The sequence below is a fragment of the Castanea sativa genome, chromosome 8 (assembly GCF_040712315.1).
Source record: "Castanea sativa cultivar Marrone di Chiusa Pesio chromosome 8, ASM4071231v1".
In the NCBI taxonomy this organism is placed as follows: domain Eukaryota; kingdom Viridiplantae; phylum Streptophyta; class Magnoliopsida; order Fagales; family Fagaceae; genus Castanea; species Castanea sativa.
This window is the reverse complement of record NC_134020.1, coordinates 15,454,235-15,468,321: the sequence shown is the minus strand read 5'-3', so window position 1 is coordinate 15,468,321 and position 14,087 is coordinate 15,454,235. Positions and strand designations below refer to the sequence as shown.

The following is a 14,087-nucleotide window of genomic DNA, read 5'->3' as shown; positions in this document are numbered from 1 at the left end:
AATAAAGTAAATTGGGTTGCGATTCGAGTTGACCTGTATTTTTCAAACAAGTTCTTTTTTTATTTTTTTTTATATTTAAATAGATGTAATCTGTCAATTGTTTATGAGTTCTTTAACTATGATTAGATTCTCACTAGTGATACTGTTACCACCTACCAATTACCACTAAACACTTGATACCCAAATTTGGTGCAACTCTTGTTTCAGCTTTCTAGAAGCTAATCTTGATATAATCTTCGGTCTGTTTAAAGTAGGAAGAAAAAATGAAGGTGGCAAGTAAAGAATGATAAACTATACTGGAGTACATAATATATTAAGTAAAGAAGAACAAGTAAATATTTTATAAGAATTACATCTTAATCTCAATCTACTCAACGTTGGTAGACATGGAAAAACGGACAGGTCAGGTCAATCGAATCGCGGGTTAAAACGAATCATTTTTAAACGAGTCAATCGAATTGTGGTCAATTGGGCCGGGTCTGAAAATTCTGACCCGTTTGGACATGTCTATTTCTTAGTGCCAAGAATACAGGCTAAAACGACCGCAAAGGATTTCTGTTCCCACACCCATATCCACTAAACCACCGAGCAGTGAGCATCGAACACACACCTATCTTCCATGGCAGCTCTTCTCTCTCTCTCAACACCACCACCAGCAACCCTTCACTTCCCTTTTTCTCCATTCAAGGTTCTCTCACTCTCTCAAGCTATTATTTTCATTACGTATTGCTTCATAACCATAATTTTTTCTCTCTTTGTACTGTAGGGAAGTGTGAAGAATTTGAAGCCAAGCCCAACTCCATGTCACTTCCAATCATTTAAGAAAAGGCCCATGATTTTGCTGAACCAGTCAGCTGCCACGTCTGCACTTGTTTCGGCTCCATCATCTTCTAGTGTCCGATTCCGGCTCGACAATCTGGGCCCACAGCGGGGGTCGAGGAAGAAGGCGAAGAGAAAAGGTAGAGGTATATCTGCTGGACAAGGTAACAGCTGTGGTTTCGGTATGAGGGGTCAGAAATCGAGGTCCGGTCCTGGGGTTAGGAAGGGCTTTGAGGGGGGTCAAATGCCACTTTATCGGAGAATACCTAAGTTGAAAGGAATTGCTGGAGGTAATGGATGTTGGTTTTTTTTTTTTTTTTAATGATTTGTTTGTTTGGAGTGTTATGTTTGTTGGGTTTTTGTTAGAATTTCTTAGTTTGATTGATTTTGTGTTGGATGATATTGAGTGGTAAATGTTTGAGAAATTGCTTTATTTTGTTATGGTGTTATAGAGTTTTGGGGTTACAGCAAGTTCTATGTCCTGGTGTATTATTGACTGTAGGGAAAAGGGAAATTAGTTTTTCATAAGACCTACTTATTCATAATTGTAAACTTGTTTAATAGCAATGTTGGATTTTACATTTCATTCTGTTCTTGGAGACAAAAAAGAATAATGGAAAAATGCTTAAGGGAAGAAGCCTTTATCCTTTTTCTTTCCCATCGTTCTTTTAAGAACCCAATTTAGAGCTTTTTTAGGAGAGGGAAGTGTATAATATGTATTTGTGTTTTGGTGATGTCTCCTCATGTTGTCTTGGTCGGTTATTCTCATTAATTACAAATGCTTTAGGGCATAACTTTGTCTTCCAAAAGAGAGTGAGACAACCATGCTGCTTTGAGTAGTTGAATGGTTCGGAAAGTGTAGAGATTACCAAGTATAAAGAATCCTTAGATAAAATAAATAATTGAAAGAGTTGTGGGCTATATTTTTATTGTTCACATTTGTGGAGTCTCATGAAGATGGGTACATGCTCAGTAGTTTCTGAGTGGGTTGCAATCAATGCTATAACCTGAAAGGATGTCTGTATATTAGTTGCAATTTGATCTCAAATTCAGTTATATTGATAAAACAGTGAAAAAGTAGTTCTCCCATCATAAAAGTTTTAGTTCAATACCCGCTCTACGGTTGTTTGTACAATTAGCTTGGCTTTGAAATTGGAGATGTTCATAGCAGTAAACCCCATTATTATTACACAATGTTTGCACTTCCACCCTGTTGTGTAGCTTTCTTTCTGTATTGGATTCATCAAGGGACATGCACAGTGCCTATCCTTTTGGTAACCAACCAAGAAAGACATGCATTCCCTTATAAGGGAGACCTTTTTGAGCATATAATATTGGTAAGGTTGAAGTGGAAGGTGTTCAACACCCATAGGAGCAGCCAGTGAAGGATTCAGTTGTGTGTTTTTTATAAATATTTCTACTCTGATGGTTAGAAAGAGAATTTGCTAAAGAAGAGATCCTGGAGGCCCTACATGACATGGATGGAGACAAAGCTCCAGGTTTAAATGGTTTCACATTAGCATTCTTCAAGCATTGTTGGGAAATGGTAGAGGGGCTTGTGTAGGTTTTCCAAAAATTCTTCATCCACTGTAGTTTGAAAATCCCTTAATGCCATGTTTGTCACTTGGATTCTGAAGAAATCAGGCGCTACAAACATAGGGGATTTTTGAACTATAAGCTTGATTGGGAGTGTATGTAAGTTGATTCCTAAAGTGTTGGCTAACTCTCAGAATTTTTGTTGGGTCAGGTGATGACTCAATGCTTATAGCAAACGAATGTCTAGATAGTAGGTTGAAAACAGGTACTCCTGGAGTCATCTCATCTGCAAACTCAATATTAAGAAGGCATACCACCATGTGAATTGGGATTGTTTTTCTTACTCTCTAAATCTGGCTTTGGCACTAAATGAATGAATTTGATCTGGTTCTGCATTTCAACCGTGCCATTTTCTATTATGGTTAACAGTTCCCAATGGGATTCTTGAACAGCTTATGGGGCTTAAGCCAATGGGATTCTTTGTCCCCCTTGGTGTTGCTCTCAATTATGGAGATCTTTAGTAGAATGATTTACAGAGAAATGGATGGTGGTTTGATGCTTCCCCCAAACAGCTTGGTTATCTTTGATGTGTTTATATATGCTTTGCAGCCGTGTTCGGAGTAAAAATGGTTCTAAACAAAAGAGAATAGGTCCTAGTGGGTGTTGTAGCAGATATGGTGAGTCCTGCTGATATACTTGGCTGTAAGGTTGGTTCATTACCCATGACCGATCTAGGCCTACTGTTAGGTTGTACTTTCAAAGCCCGCAGTATTTGGGGTTCTAAAGTGGAAAAGGTGGGAAAATGTTTAGTGGGGTGGAAAATGCTATACTTATCCAAGGGAGGAAGAGTGACCTTGATTAAGAGTATGCTATGTTCTATCCCAACTTATTTTATGTCAGTATTCTCGTTGCCTATTCATGTGGCCAATAAGTTGGAGAAACTTCAAAGGGACTTCTTATGGGAAGTTATGGGCGACACCAAAAAGTTCCATTGGTTGGAATGGATGGTAGTCTGCTCCTCTCTGAAAGAGGGTGGTTAGGGTATTAGAGAGCTCTACTCTTTTTTAACCAAGCTAGGGAAGTGGCTCTGTAGATTTGGAATGGAATGGAACTATCTTTGGAGGAGTGTAATTTTTGCTATATATGTGAAGGATGGGGAGGTTGGACTACGGAGCAGATTCAGGGCCCACATGTAGTGAGTTTATGGAAGGATATATATGGGGGATGGGATTGTTTCTCTTATTCTTCCGGTTTGAGGTATGAGATGGTTCCAGGGTAAAGTTTTGGACAAACAGTTGGTATGTTGATCACTCGCTTAAGGACTTGTTCCCAGACCTGTTAGCATTAGCGGTGGACAAGGAGGCCTCTGATGCATCTTATCGAGGTAACCCATATGAGGGAGAAGATTGACACTGGAATCCTCAACTCATCCAGTTTTTTCAAAATTGGGAATTGGAATCAATAGATTCTTTTTTTGAGGTGCTCTATGCTAATCTACCCTCCTCACCAAGTCAAGACACAGAGTCTTACGAAAGCCATGCATTTCTTTTCCTTGGAAGAGCATATGCTTAGCCAAGGTCCCACGAAATGTGGTGTTCCTTATGCGGACTGCAACCCTTGAGAAAATCCCAACAATTGAGAACCTTTGCTGGAGGCACATTTTGATAGTTGATTGGTTTTGTATGTGCAAAAGCAGTGGGGAGTCTATAGATCACCTATTCCTCCATTGTCCCATGGTTTTGGATATATGGTCTGTCATCTACCTCCTTGTTTGGGCAAACCTGGGTGATGCTGAAATCTATGGTTGGGGTGTCGGAGTGTTGGCAAGGAAAATTTCAGCTACACAAAGCAAAGGTGTGGCAAACTTTGCCTTTATGAGTCATCTGGAATTTGTGGTTTGAAAGACACAAGTGGGTCTTTGATGGAGTTGAGTGTGCTTTTTCTAATCAAAGAGTATATCTTGTGGACTTTTTGTGATGTGCTCTCTAGGCAGCATCTACTCAATGTCTTTTGTTGAATTTATTGACTCTCTTTCTTTGTGATTGTATCCATTGAAAAGGGATTGTCAACAACTTAATATGCATCTTAATATGTGTCTTGTATTTTCCTTTCCTAATAAAATTTGTACTTACAAAAAATAAAAGATAAAATCAGTCTAACCTAAAGCAACATATTAATCACGAGACAACATGCATTTGATCTAAATTGACATGATCATCCAATTCTCTCTCTCTCTCTCTAACACACACACACTGCTCCTGGAAGATTTGCATTTAGGCAGTTTCCTATGGTGCGTACCTTCAAAGAATATGAATCATGGCCAACAGAAACAATAATAGTTAGTTACATTTCAAAATTGGAAAAGTTGATTTCATTCTATTTTTGAAAATGAGTATGTACATTTCATTGATTTATTTCTTTCTCTGTTTTTGTCAAGGTATGCATGCTGGTTTACCTAAATATGTCCCTGTTAACTTGAGAGACATAGAAGCTGCCGGATTTCAAGAAGGGGAGGAGGTGTCTCTTGAGACATTGAAAAAGAAGGGTTTAATTAACCCTTCAGGAAGAGAAAGGAAACTGCCTCTAAAGGTACAAAATGATACTTGTATTTACTATATATTGGTTGCAGTTCCTGTATAAAAGTGAACTTCTATCATCGTTTCTTTAGACTGCCTTCATCAAATTTTGGGATCGTGGGGTTGCTCCTTGTTTGCTAATTTTATAAAACATAAACAAGAGAGTAGCTTTCCAATGCAATGACTACTTCACCCTGGTTCACAGCAGGCCCCCCCCCCCCCCCCCCCCCCCTTCAACCAGGCTCACTTTGATAAAGTACTGATGTGAGGTTTGAAGCTGTTTGTTAAAAACAATATTTTGCCTTGATAGATCACACTGCATTCTGTAAGTAACACCCAATTAGTTGGGATAAGGCTTTGCATATTCATACAAGGGGAGTTGAGCATTTCATGTATTGGTGCATGTATTAAAATAAACATCCACTCCATGGAATTTCTTCTTCTTCTTGCTTTCTTTATTGGTCAGATCTAGGCCGCTTGCGAGAGCATGCTTTCGTGTCAACACACAGTTTCAAATGTATGTACACACACACACACACACACACACACACACATTTGGTATAATTTTTCATAAGAATCAGCCGAAAGACAGCAACAAAATCCTTATTGCATTATTTACATTACCGAAGAAACTAGAGAGCATGGCTTACTTTAGAATCACACAATAGTATAAGTATTTATATGTGGATTTCTATTTTGTTTCCTCTTGGTTTCAGGTTCTAGGTGATGGGGAGCTAAGTGTGAAGCTGAACATAAAGGCTCGTGCCTTTTCAGCAGCAGCAAAGGAGAAACTTGAGGCTGCTGGCTGTTCTCTCACTGAGCTTCCTGGCCGAAAGAAGTGGGTGAAGCCATCAGTTGCTAAGAACATTGCACGTGCTGAAGAATACTTTGCCAAGAAAAGAGCTGCTGCTGCTGCTGCAGTTGAACCAGCTTCTGCTTGAACCACCATTCAGCAACCCGATTCAAAACTCTCCAAAAGAAGTGTAAAGTAGAAAATGACAGCATAACGCGGGTGTTCATTTCTTTTCCTCTTTTCCTAATTCAAATTTTTAGATGGTACTGTCCTGTAGTTGTTGTATCTTTTATTGATTCTAAGAGTATATTATCGATTCCTTGTGAAACTTGGTGCAAAATTCCTAATTTTTTCTTTTCTTGATTTTTTAGATGGTTTAAAACATGTAAAGCATCATGTTATTAAGCACATAAATTCTTTGTGGGAATGATGACGGCAATAGTAGGTGGCAATGGCAGTAGAAATGGTGGTGGATGTGGTAGTGGTGGCAGTGGTAACAACAAAGATGGTGGCATGACTATGTTGAGTAATTAATTTGTGGTGGTATATGAAAGTTAATGTTAGATTTGTTCAATGAAATTAAAATAGCTCTCTTTTTAACCCAAACTAAAGAAATTAAATATGTAAGTCTCAAATTACAACTTTAAGTTAAAAAAAAAAATCTTCAAAATTATCCATCCAAAATTTTTTACAAGGGTGAAATCATAATTTGCCATCTATTTATTTTTTTAAGAAGGTCATTTTGTAAAAATTGTGAATGGAACATTGTTGCACCTTAATTTGGTGTTACATGATTTTTAAACAAGTTTAAGTATAGTAACTTAGGTGCTGTTCCTTAGATTTCTTATTTAAATTTCAGCTATTTGTCAAATACATAAATAAATAAATATTCACTAACGGTGTCAAAAACTAGATGACTTCTGTTTAAATTTTTTTCCCAACCCCACCTAAAGAGCATCTCCAATAGGCTCTCTAAAGCCTTATTTGGAGAGCAAAAATAGAAAAATCAAGCTCCAACAGTCTCTCCATCTCAAATTTTTTTTTTTTTAAAGATTTTTTACAGTAGCTCTCTTGAACTAAAGAGCACTGTAGCAATTACTGTAGCAACTCTGAACACATTTCACTCTTAAAATAATCATTGGTTGAATAAAATAATAATTCTTTCTCTCTCATCCCTTTTCTCTTTTGTTCTTCACTCTCTCTTGCTTCTCTATCTCAACAGTTACAAACTAAAACATAACACAATCAAAACAAAAACACAAAACCCAATCGAAAGATTTGAAATACAAAAACAATCTTTCTCATGAGTCTAATGAAATCCGAACAATAAAAGCAAAAATCTCATTTTGTCGGCAGTAGGGAGGAGAACAAGCGGTTATGGAGGCGGAGCAAATTGGTTATAGAGAAAGACCCAGCTGTATTGCATGAACTACTCGCTCATCACGCTCCTCATCCCTCTTCCTCAGCCTCCTCTGGCAGCAAATCTCCATGATCATCTTCCTTGCCATCTTTGTCGCCTAGTCTTCCTCTCTCTCTTTATTTTTTTTGTTTTTGGCTGAAATCCTCTCTCTGTTTGAGTCTTTGACTTTGAGTTTGAGATGATATATTTTTTATTCTTTAACTTTTGGTATGTGGTGGAGAATTGGTTTGTAGTTATAGTGGAGTGTGTGGTGGAAACAATGGGTTGTAAAAAGTAGTCTATACATGTGTGGTGGAAAATTGGGTTAATGATAATTGCAAAAATTATATGATCGGATATATATTTTTTGAGGGATGTTATGTTTATAATATTTTCACAATAAATCTTAAATAGTAGGTTGTTATTGGTTGTTATGAATAGGCAAAAAAATAATTTAAGTTGTGATTTAAATTAGGACCAATAGCAACTTACCATATATGATTTGTTATGAATAATATTAAAAAATCTTGTGATAAATTTTTTTTTTTTTAAATCTTGTGATAAATTAGTGAATAATAATGAATAAATAAAAACTAACAACTCATGACTATATTATTTGTTATCTCAAGTGCTTCAAGAGATCCATTGAAAAAAAGAAAAAGAAAAAAAGACCAACCACAATTTTAAAATTTTTACTCGTTGAGAGTTAGAAAATATAGTTGGGAATAAATAAAGAAAGATTAAAAAAAAAAGAATAAAGAAAGAATAAAGAATGAATGAAGGAATAATATTTAAATAAGATAGAGAAAAGATAGAGAGTCTGTTGGAAAATATATTTAAAAAAGTAATTAGGCAAAAGGTAAATGTAACTGTTCACTCTCCAAACAGTACAAAAATTTGGAGAGTCTACTAGAGATGCTCTAACTTCAACACCCTAACCACTCTAGTCCTCTCTGCCACAAGCCCACTGCCTCCACCGTCCTCTGTCCAAACACATGCAAGCTCTTCATGTCACCTTCCCTACACATTAGACACTCCCATGGTTGAAGAAGTTTGTGGTGGCAAAGAAGACACACGGCGTAGTTCGGTGACAAAGCCAGCGAATCCAACAATGAATCTTGTCTTTTCTTTTGTTAACCATGAATGATTAGAAACTTTTCTGGTGAGATTGCAGAGATTCTCTTAGTAAAATTTTGGTTTTTTGGGTGGATCTTTTTTCTAGGTTTACCTTTTATGAATTGAATTTTATTGGGGTTTTGGTTTTGTGTTTGGATTGTTAAGAAATTTTGGTTTGAAGGGATGATATGTTTTTGGGTTTTGCCTACAATTTAAGATCAAAAGTAGACATTTCGAGTGAGAGGAAGTAGTCATCGGCGATGTGGCAGCGCAGATTGTGAGTGACGAGGAGGAGTGGGTTGATGTTCGAGATGTTGCACATAAGTTCTGGTGGTTGGGTTTTCTTTTCTTTTTTTCTTTTTAATAACATATGGGGTTAATAACAATAGTGTTTAAGTGGAAAAATTTGATGAATTGTAACTTTTCGAAAAACTTTTAGGTGAATAGCATGTGTTTAAAGTTATTTAATTATGTAGACTGTTTTTGGAACTCAAGTTTGGCAAACTTGAGTTCTAACCCAAAATCGAGTTTAGTAAACTTGAGGTCCAACTAGTCTAATTCTGACGTGAAATTATAAAAAAAAAAAAAAAACCAAGTGGAACTCAAGTTTAGGAAACTCGAGTTCTAGACCATTAAAAAAATGTACCCAAACAGAACTTAAGTTTACCAAACTTGATTTCCAATCAAGTAATTTTTTTAAAATGGAACTCGAATGTAGCAAGCTCAAGTTCCAAGGCACTAAACGCTCTACATCTTGCAATTTTTTATTTTTCCCAAGTCACATGACAGCGTCCCTCTCTCTCTCTCTCCCTCTCTCTCTCTCTCTCTCACACACACACACACACACAGAGTACTGCTGTCCCTCACTCTCACTCTCGTCCCTCACTCTGACTCGTATTCCTTAGTCCCTCGTTTCTCTGAGTGCCTCCTCTCTTCGTCTCTTTCATTTGCTCCACCACCGTGCCATCCCTTACATCTTGCTCAACGGAAGATGACCTCTCAACGGTGGTAACAAGCGGTGGCACTCCATTAGAGCATCCACATCAGTGGGTGCAAAATTTTTCTAAATTTAAACATCTAAAACCTACTTTTTTTTTTTTTTTTTTTTCTATTTTACACTTCTATTTTTACAAAACACCCACATCAATTTGTCTATTACACACATTTATTCAAATAAAATATTCATCCTCAGATCAATCCACACCCACCCAGCCACCACCATCAAACCCACCCATCAACCCACCCACCTAGCCACCACTATCAACCCACCATCACCCCACAGAAAATCCAAATCCCACAGAAAATCAAGGCCCCTAAACCCCATCATCAACGACTCTCATTGTCATGATCCTCGGCGACGCTGGAGTTCGAGACCCAGTAGCATTGGAGTTCGAGACTCGGCCCCACACAAAAACCCCACGGTACCGGAGGAGGCGCTGGAGCTATCCAGGTAGTAACGAGCTTCATCCTTCATGATTGGCATCACTCAGGCCGAGATGTCATCACTTACCGTGGTTCCGATTCTCCTTTCTGTACTGATCATGTCGGTGAGGCTGGACTGAGGGACTAAGGGACCGGAGAGAGAGGTGAGAGTTGAAGTTGAAAAAGAGAGAGTGAGGTGAGCAAAGAGAAACAAATACTAAAATAATAGATAGACGAGCTACACTAACCGTGTACATATACACGGTTACTGTAGCTAATGTGTATATTTACACATTTTTACACCCATTAATGTGGGTATTTTTTTGGTTAAAATGTGTAAAATGGGTATCTTTTTCTATTTTAGAAAACTATACACCCACTGATGTGGATGCTCTTAGAAAATAAGGCAAGCTAGATCTTTTTATATTGTGCTTATTTGTGAAATTTTGTTAGGGTTTTGTTGTAAATATGTTTTGGGTTCTAAATAATTTGTTTAAATTTGTTTGGGTTTTTTGAGGAATTACTTTAAGTTTGTTTAGGATATAATTGATTGAATGGGTTATGGACTAGATATTTGAGTATGCTATTCTTTTAGATGAATGTGAAGATTTGTGGTTTTTGAGTGTGGAAAATTAATATCTGGGTAGTATAAAGTCTTGAGAATTTGGATGACTTTGATTATTTTGACAACAGCCAAGCTTTTTAGTCCCATTTTTTTTTTTTTTGGGTTGGCTATGGATCCTTAAAAGATTATGCAAGGTCAGCCATATGCATTCTTTTCAGTTATTGCTTTGATTATTGAATGTTCTAAATTTATAGGATTTTAGTCGATATTTTATGTTGTATGGTTTAAATGAAATCCTGTGTCTTCTCTTTTTCCTCTCATACTTGGCTAATTTATGCATATATCCTGTGTCTTCTCTTTTTCCTCTCTTTTATTTCTTTTTGATATGACATAAAAAATTTTGCAGCATGATGGTAGATCTTGACCCATTGATCGTAGCATTTTGACGGAACAAGTGAATCATCGATCTAAATTACTTTGGAACCCTGGAGGCCAAGTAAATTTTTTTGCATAATGCTATTTGGTGATTTATCAACTTTTTTTGTGAAATAATAAAAGAAACCTGACATGGATAACACATAAGAGATTTAATTTTATTTTCTTTATGACTTTGAAATTATACTTTACATTGTTTTGCTATTTCGTTTGGCATTTAGGTTTTTAACATTTTGCTCCATTGTGAATCTATTTGGTTTAAACCTTTGTCCACATCCATGGAAACTAACAGGGAGTAGGATATCATTTTGTATCTAAAGTAGCATTGTTTACAAGAATACACCTATCAGTTCACATTAGTCACATGTTTATAATATGTTTCCTCATACATGCTGCATTTTGAAACTGTTGAGTTGTAGATTTACTCCCACCATCTTTCCTTTTCCTACCAAATCGGTGATGTATCTTAAATTCATTTTAGACTTGATATGTGATCTTTTTATTTGACTTTTTTTTCCTCCCCATGCTATGATAAATTTTAGTAGTCAAGTACTAGGGTTGTTTAATTTATCACTATGTGTTTTTGTGTGAGAACTTGCCTAGCTTTAAAGTTCAAGACAAAGAATGCCATCATGAGTATTGTGCTTTGTAGCCATTAGAGGAGTAATCTGTTTAGCTAGACTGTATTGAGTAATTTGTTTGTAGTTAGTGTTGCTCTTTGTGATTAGCAGTTGTTGCTACATGTGTCCGTCTAATTTTTTAATTTTGCTTGTGCATATGCAAGAAAATACACACTAGTTTTTATAAATTTAAAGCAGTAATAAATAAATTGATCACAACTAAAATTGATTCGAAAATAAACTTATAGATTATACTATTGCTTTTGGATGTTGACTTGTTCACTAATGGCATATTATGTAGTTGATCAAAGTATATTATATTTATCTATTGTTAAAACATTTGCAAGATCCTCTTGGCATACTAAGTTATCTATGTCGCCATAAAGAGTTGACACATTGTGATCCTATGATAGATGAGAGTTTAGAGTGTCTGCACATGGTCCCATCTATAAAGCTTGATCATGCATTGATCACTCCATTTGTAGAGTGATGGCAAATAGGGACCCATTCTTTCCACCTTCCACATGGTGAGATGATGATCACATTGTAAGATGTGGAAGTTATAATGGGGATGCTCATTGAGGGTGAGGCAATAGTTGGATCCACTAAAAGAACTTGGAAAACTGTGTGTGCTGAAATGCTTGGAATTCAAATTCTAGATGAAAATAAAACCATGCTAGATCGTCAAAGGATTCAAATAAAAGCACTCGTTGACCGAATTGCATAGCCGCTGCCTCTGGATGCCAATTAGATGTAGGTTCATCAGAATGCTTGTTGCTATGTACGAGCTCTACTAGGGGATATGGTATTTGTTGACAAGTACGGAGATAGTGCACTCCTATCATGGTTGTACAAAAAATTTTGCAAGGCAATCGAAAAAACAGCAAAGCAAATTGGTGGAGCATTGATTTTGGTCCGATTGTGGAATATGTCAGGTTCCCACATGTCCCCACAGAAGGTGTCTCCACCAGAGGGTTTTTGTGGTCCACCACCACCACCACCACCACCAATTCTTCTTGCCATGAAGTAAGTATATATTGCATAATTAGTATGCTATCATTAGATGTATTATGCCACAATCTTTTTATTGTTTGAGTTTTACGTAAACAACTACTGACCATGCTATGTTACGTGCATGTAGTTGGGCATGGGATAAGTGTACAAAGAACACTTCCACACACGTGCTTTCTACATATCGCAATCAAATTACCACGATATGGCCCGACTAGGTATAATACTTGTTTTTATACAATGTTTATATCAATTTATGTCTTCAAAATTACACCCATCATAATCATAATTGTTGATACCGTATTTTGTCTGCTCTCAATTTGCGTGCCAAACCCCTAAAATCCAAAAATATTATTCTCTCTCCATGGGGCCGCGAGAACATCCAAAATGACGTGGTGTAACCCGTTCAGACACCGGAGTACCCAAAGTGCATTTTATAGCTAAAATGACTAAAATGCCCCTGGTCAACCCTAGGTAGACTGAAAGTCAAACAAAGTCAAAATCCCCTCATAACAGCACCTTTCATAGTTTTACATCAAACTTGAACTTTTCAGAGATTTTTGGCAGCTTTGACCAAGTTTGACATGAAGTTGACTACCGGTGGGCCTTAGAAACCCTAATTTTGATCCGGCCGTCACAACGGGTTGAAACCAATGCCATTGTGAATATTATCAAATTCTCAATCCAAAAACTATTCATGGGTTGAAATCAGAGTCAGAATGGCCGAGATATCATAAAAACTGGATTAACGCACCGATTGATGCACCATTAACTTCTAGGAGCCATTACTTTTGATCCGACCATTGGATTTTCAAGTTCCATACCTTTTTAGAAACTAGAAGTCAAGATCTTTCCAGGGGTTTCAAGATCAAACCCATCCAAGGAGGTTTATAGGTGGCGGCCCTACAAGGGCCATTGCCTCATAATCCATGCCGAGACTATAAAAGGCCCAAGGCACCTCCAGACCAAAAATAGGAAACTTCCTGGCTGCCTACTCTCTACTTGGACGAATTCTGAGCTTTTATCCTCTCTTCCAAACATAAAGCACACACAAAAAACACATCAAAGCCTCTTGATTCTTCTCTTCACCAAAAATACAAGGTAGTGTTCATACCTTCCATCTTCCTCTCCTTGGTTCCATACCTTGGATTTGAGGTTTAAGGGATATGGATGTAGCTATTTAGCTACTATCCATACCCCTTTTTTCTTTAAAGCTTCATCTAGCTTTTATCTTGCTTTCTCTTGCCTTAATAACATGATTTATTTCTTTATCTAGTATGCTTTTCGCTTTATTTTGCTTCTAGCATGTTTTTGGTTTATTTCCATATGTTTCCATGATTGTTCATGTGCTAGTTGCCTTTTCTTCATGCTTTGTGCTTTATGCCATGTTTGGATCCTTCTTTCTTCTGTGTTGATGTTTGGGTCTACATGCCCATATGCTTGATAGCATGTTTATGGTTATGCATTGCTTAGATCTACATGTTTGTGTGCATGTCCTACACTTCTATGCCTATATCCATGCTTTTATGCTTGGGTTTGCGTTCTCCCACACCTTTATGTTTATATTTACATGCTTACATGCGCATTTCCATGCTTATATGTGTAGATCTATGTGTTTACCTGCTTAGATCGATGTTCTCTACATGCTTTATGCCATCATCTATGTGCTTGCGTGCTTCACACCATGTTTATGTGCTTAGGCCTAGACCTTGTTTGTCATGCCATGTGCTATTGTAGCCCTTTTGTTCCTTTTATTGCATTTTCTTGTGTTTTGGCCTAATGGTTAGGACCCGAT

General features: G+C 37.0%; 1 protein-coding gene across 1 annotated transcript; it reads left to right on the top strand.

Moving 5' to 3' along the window:
- The first annotated feature begins 466 nt into the window (after nt 1-466).
- Nucleotides 467-6,052, top strand: LOC142607713 (large ribosomal subunit protein uL15c). The gene is made up of 4 exons (XM_075779308.1): nt 467-688; nt 767-1,109; nt 4,793-4,944; nt 5,648-6,052. Exons 1-4 carry the CDS (start codon nt 620-622, stop codon nt 5,870-5,872), a joined length of 789 nt encoding a protein of 262 aa, XP_075635423.1. The 5' UTR covers nt 467-619; the 3' UTR covers nt 5,873-6,052.
- Nucleotides 6,053-14,087: the final 8,035 nt, after the last annotated feature.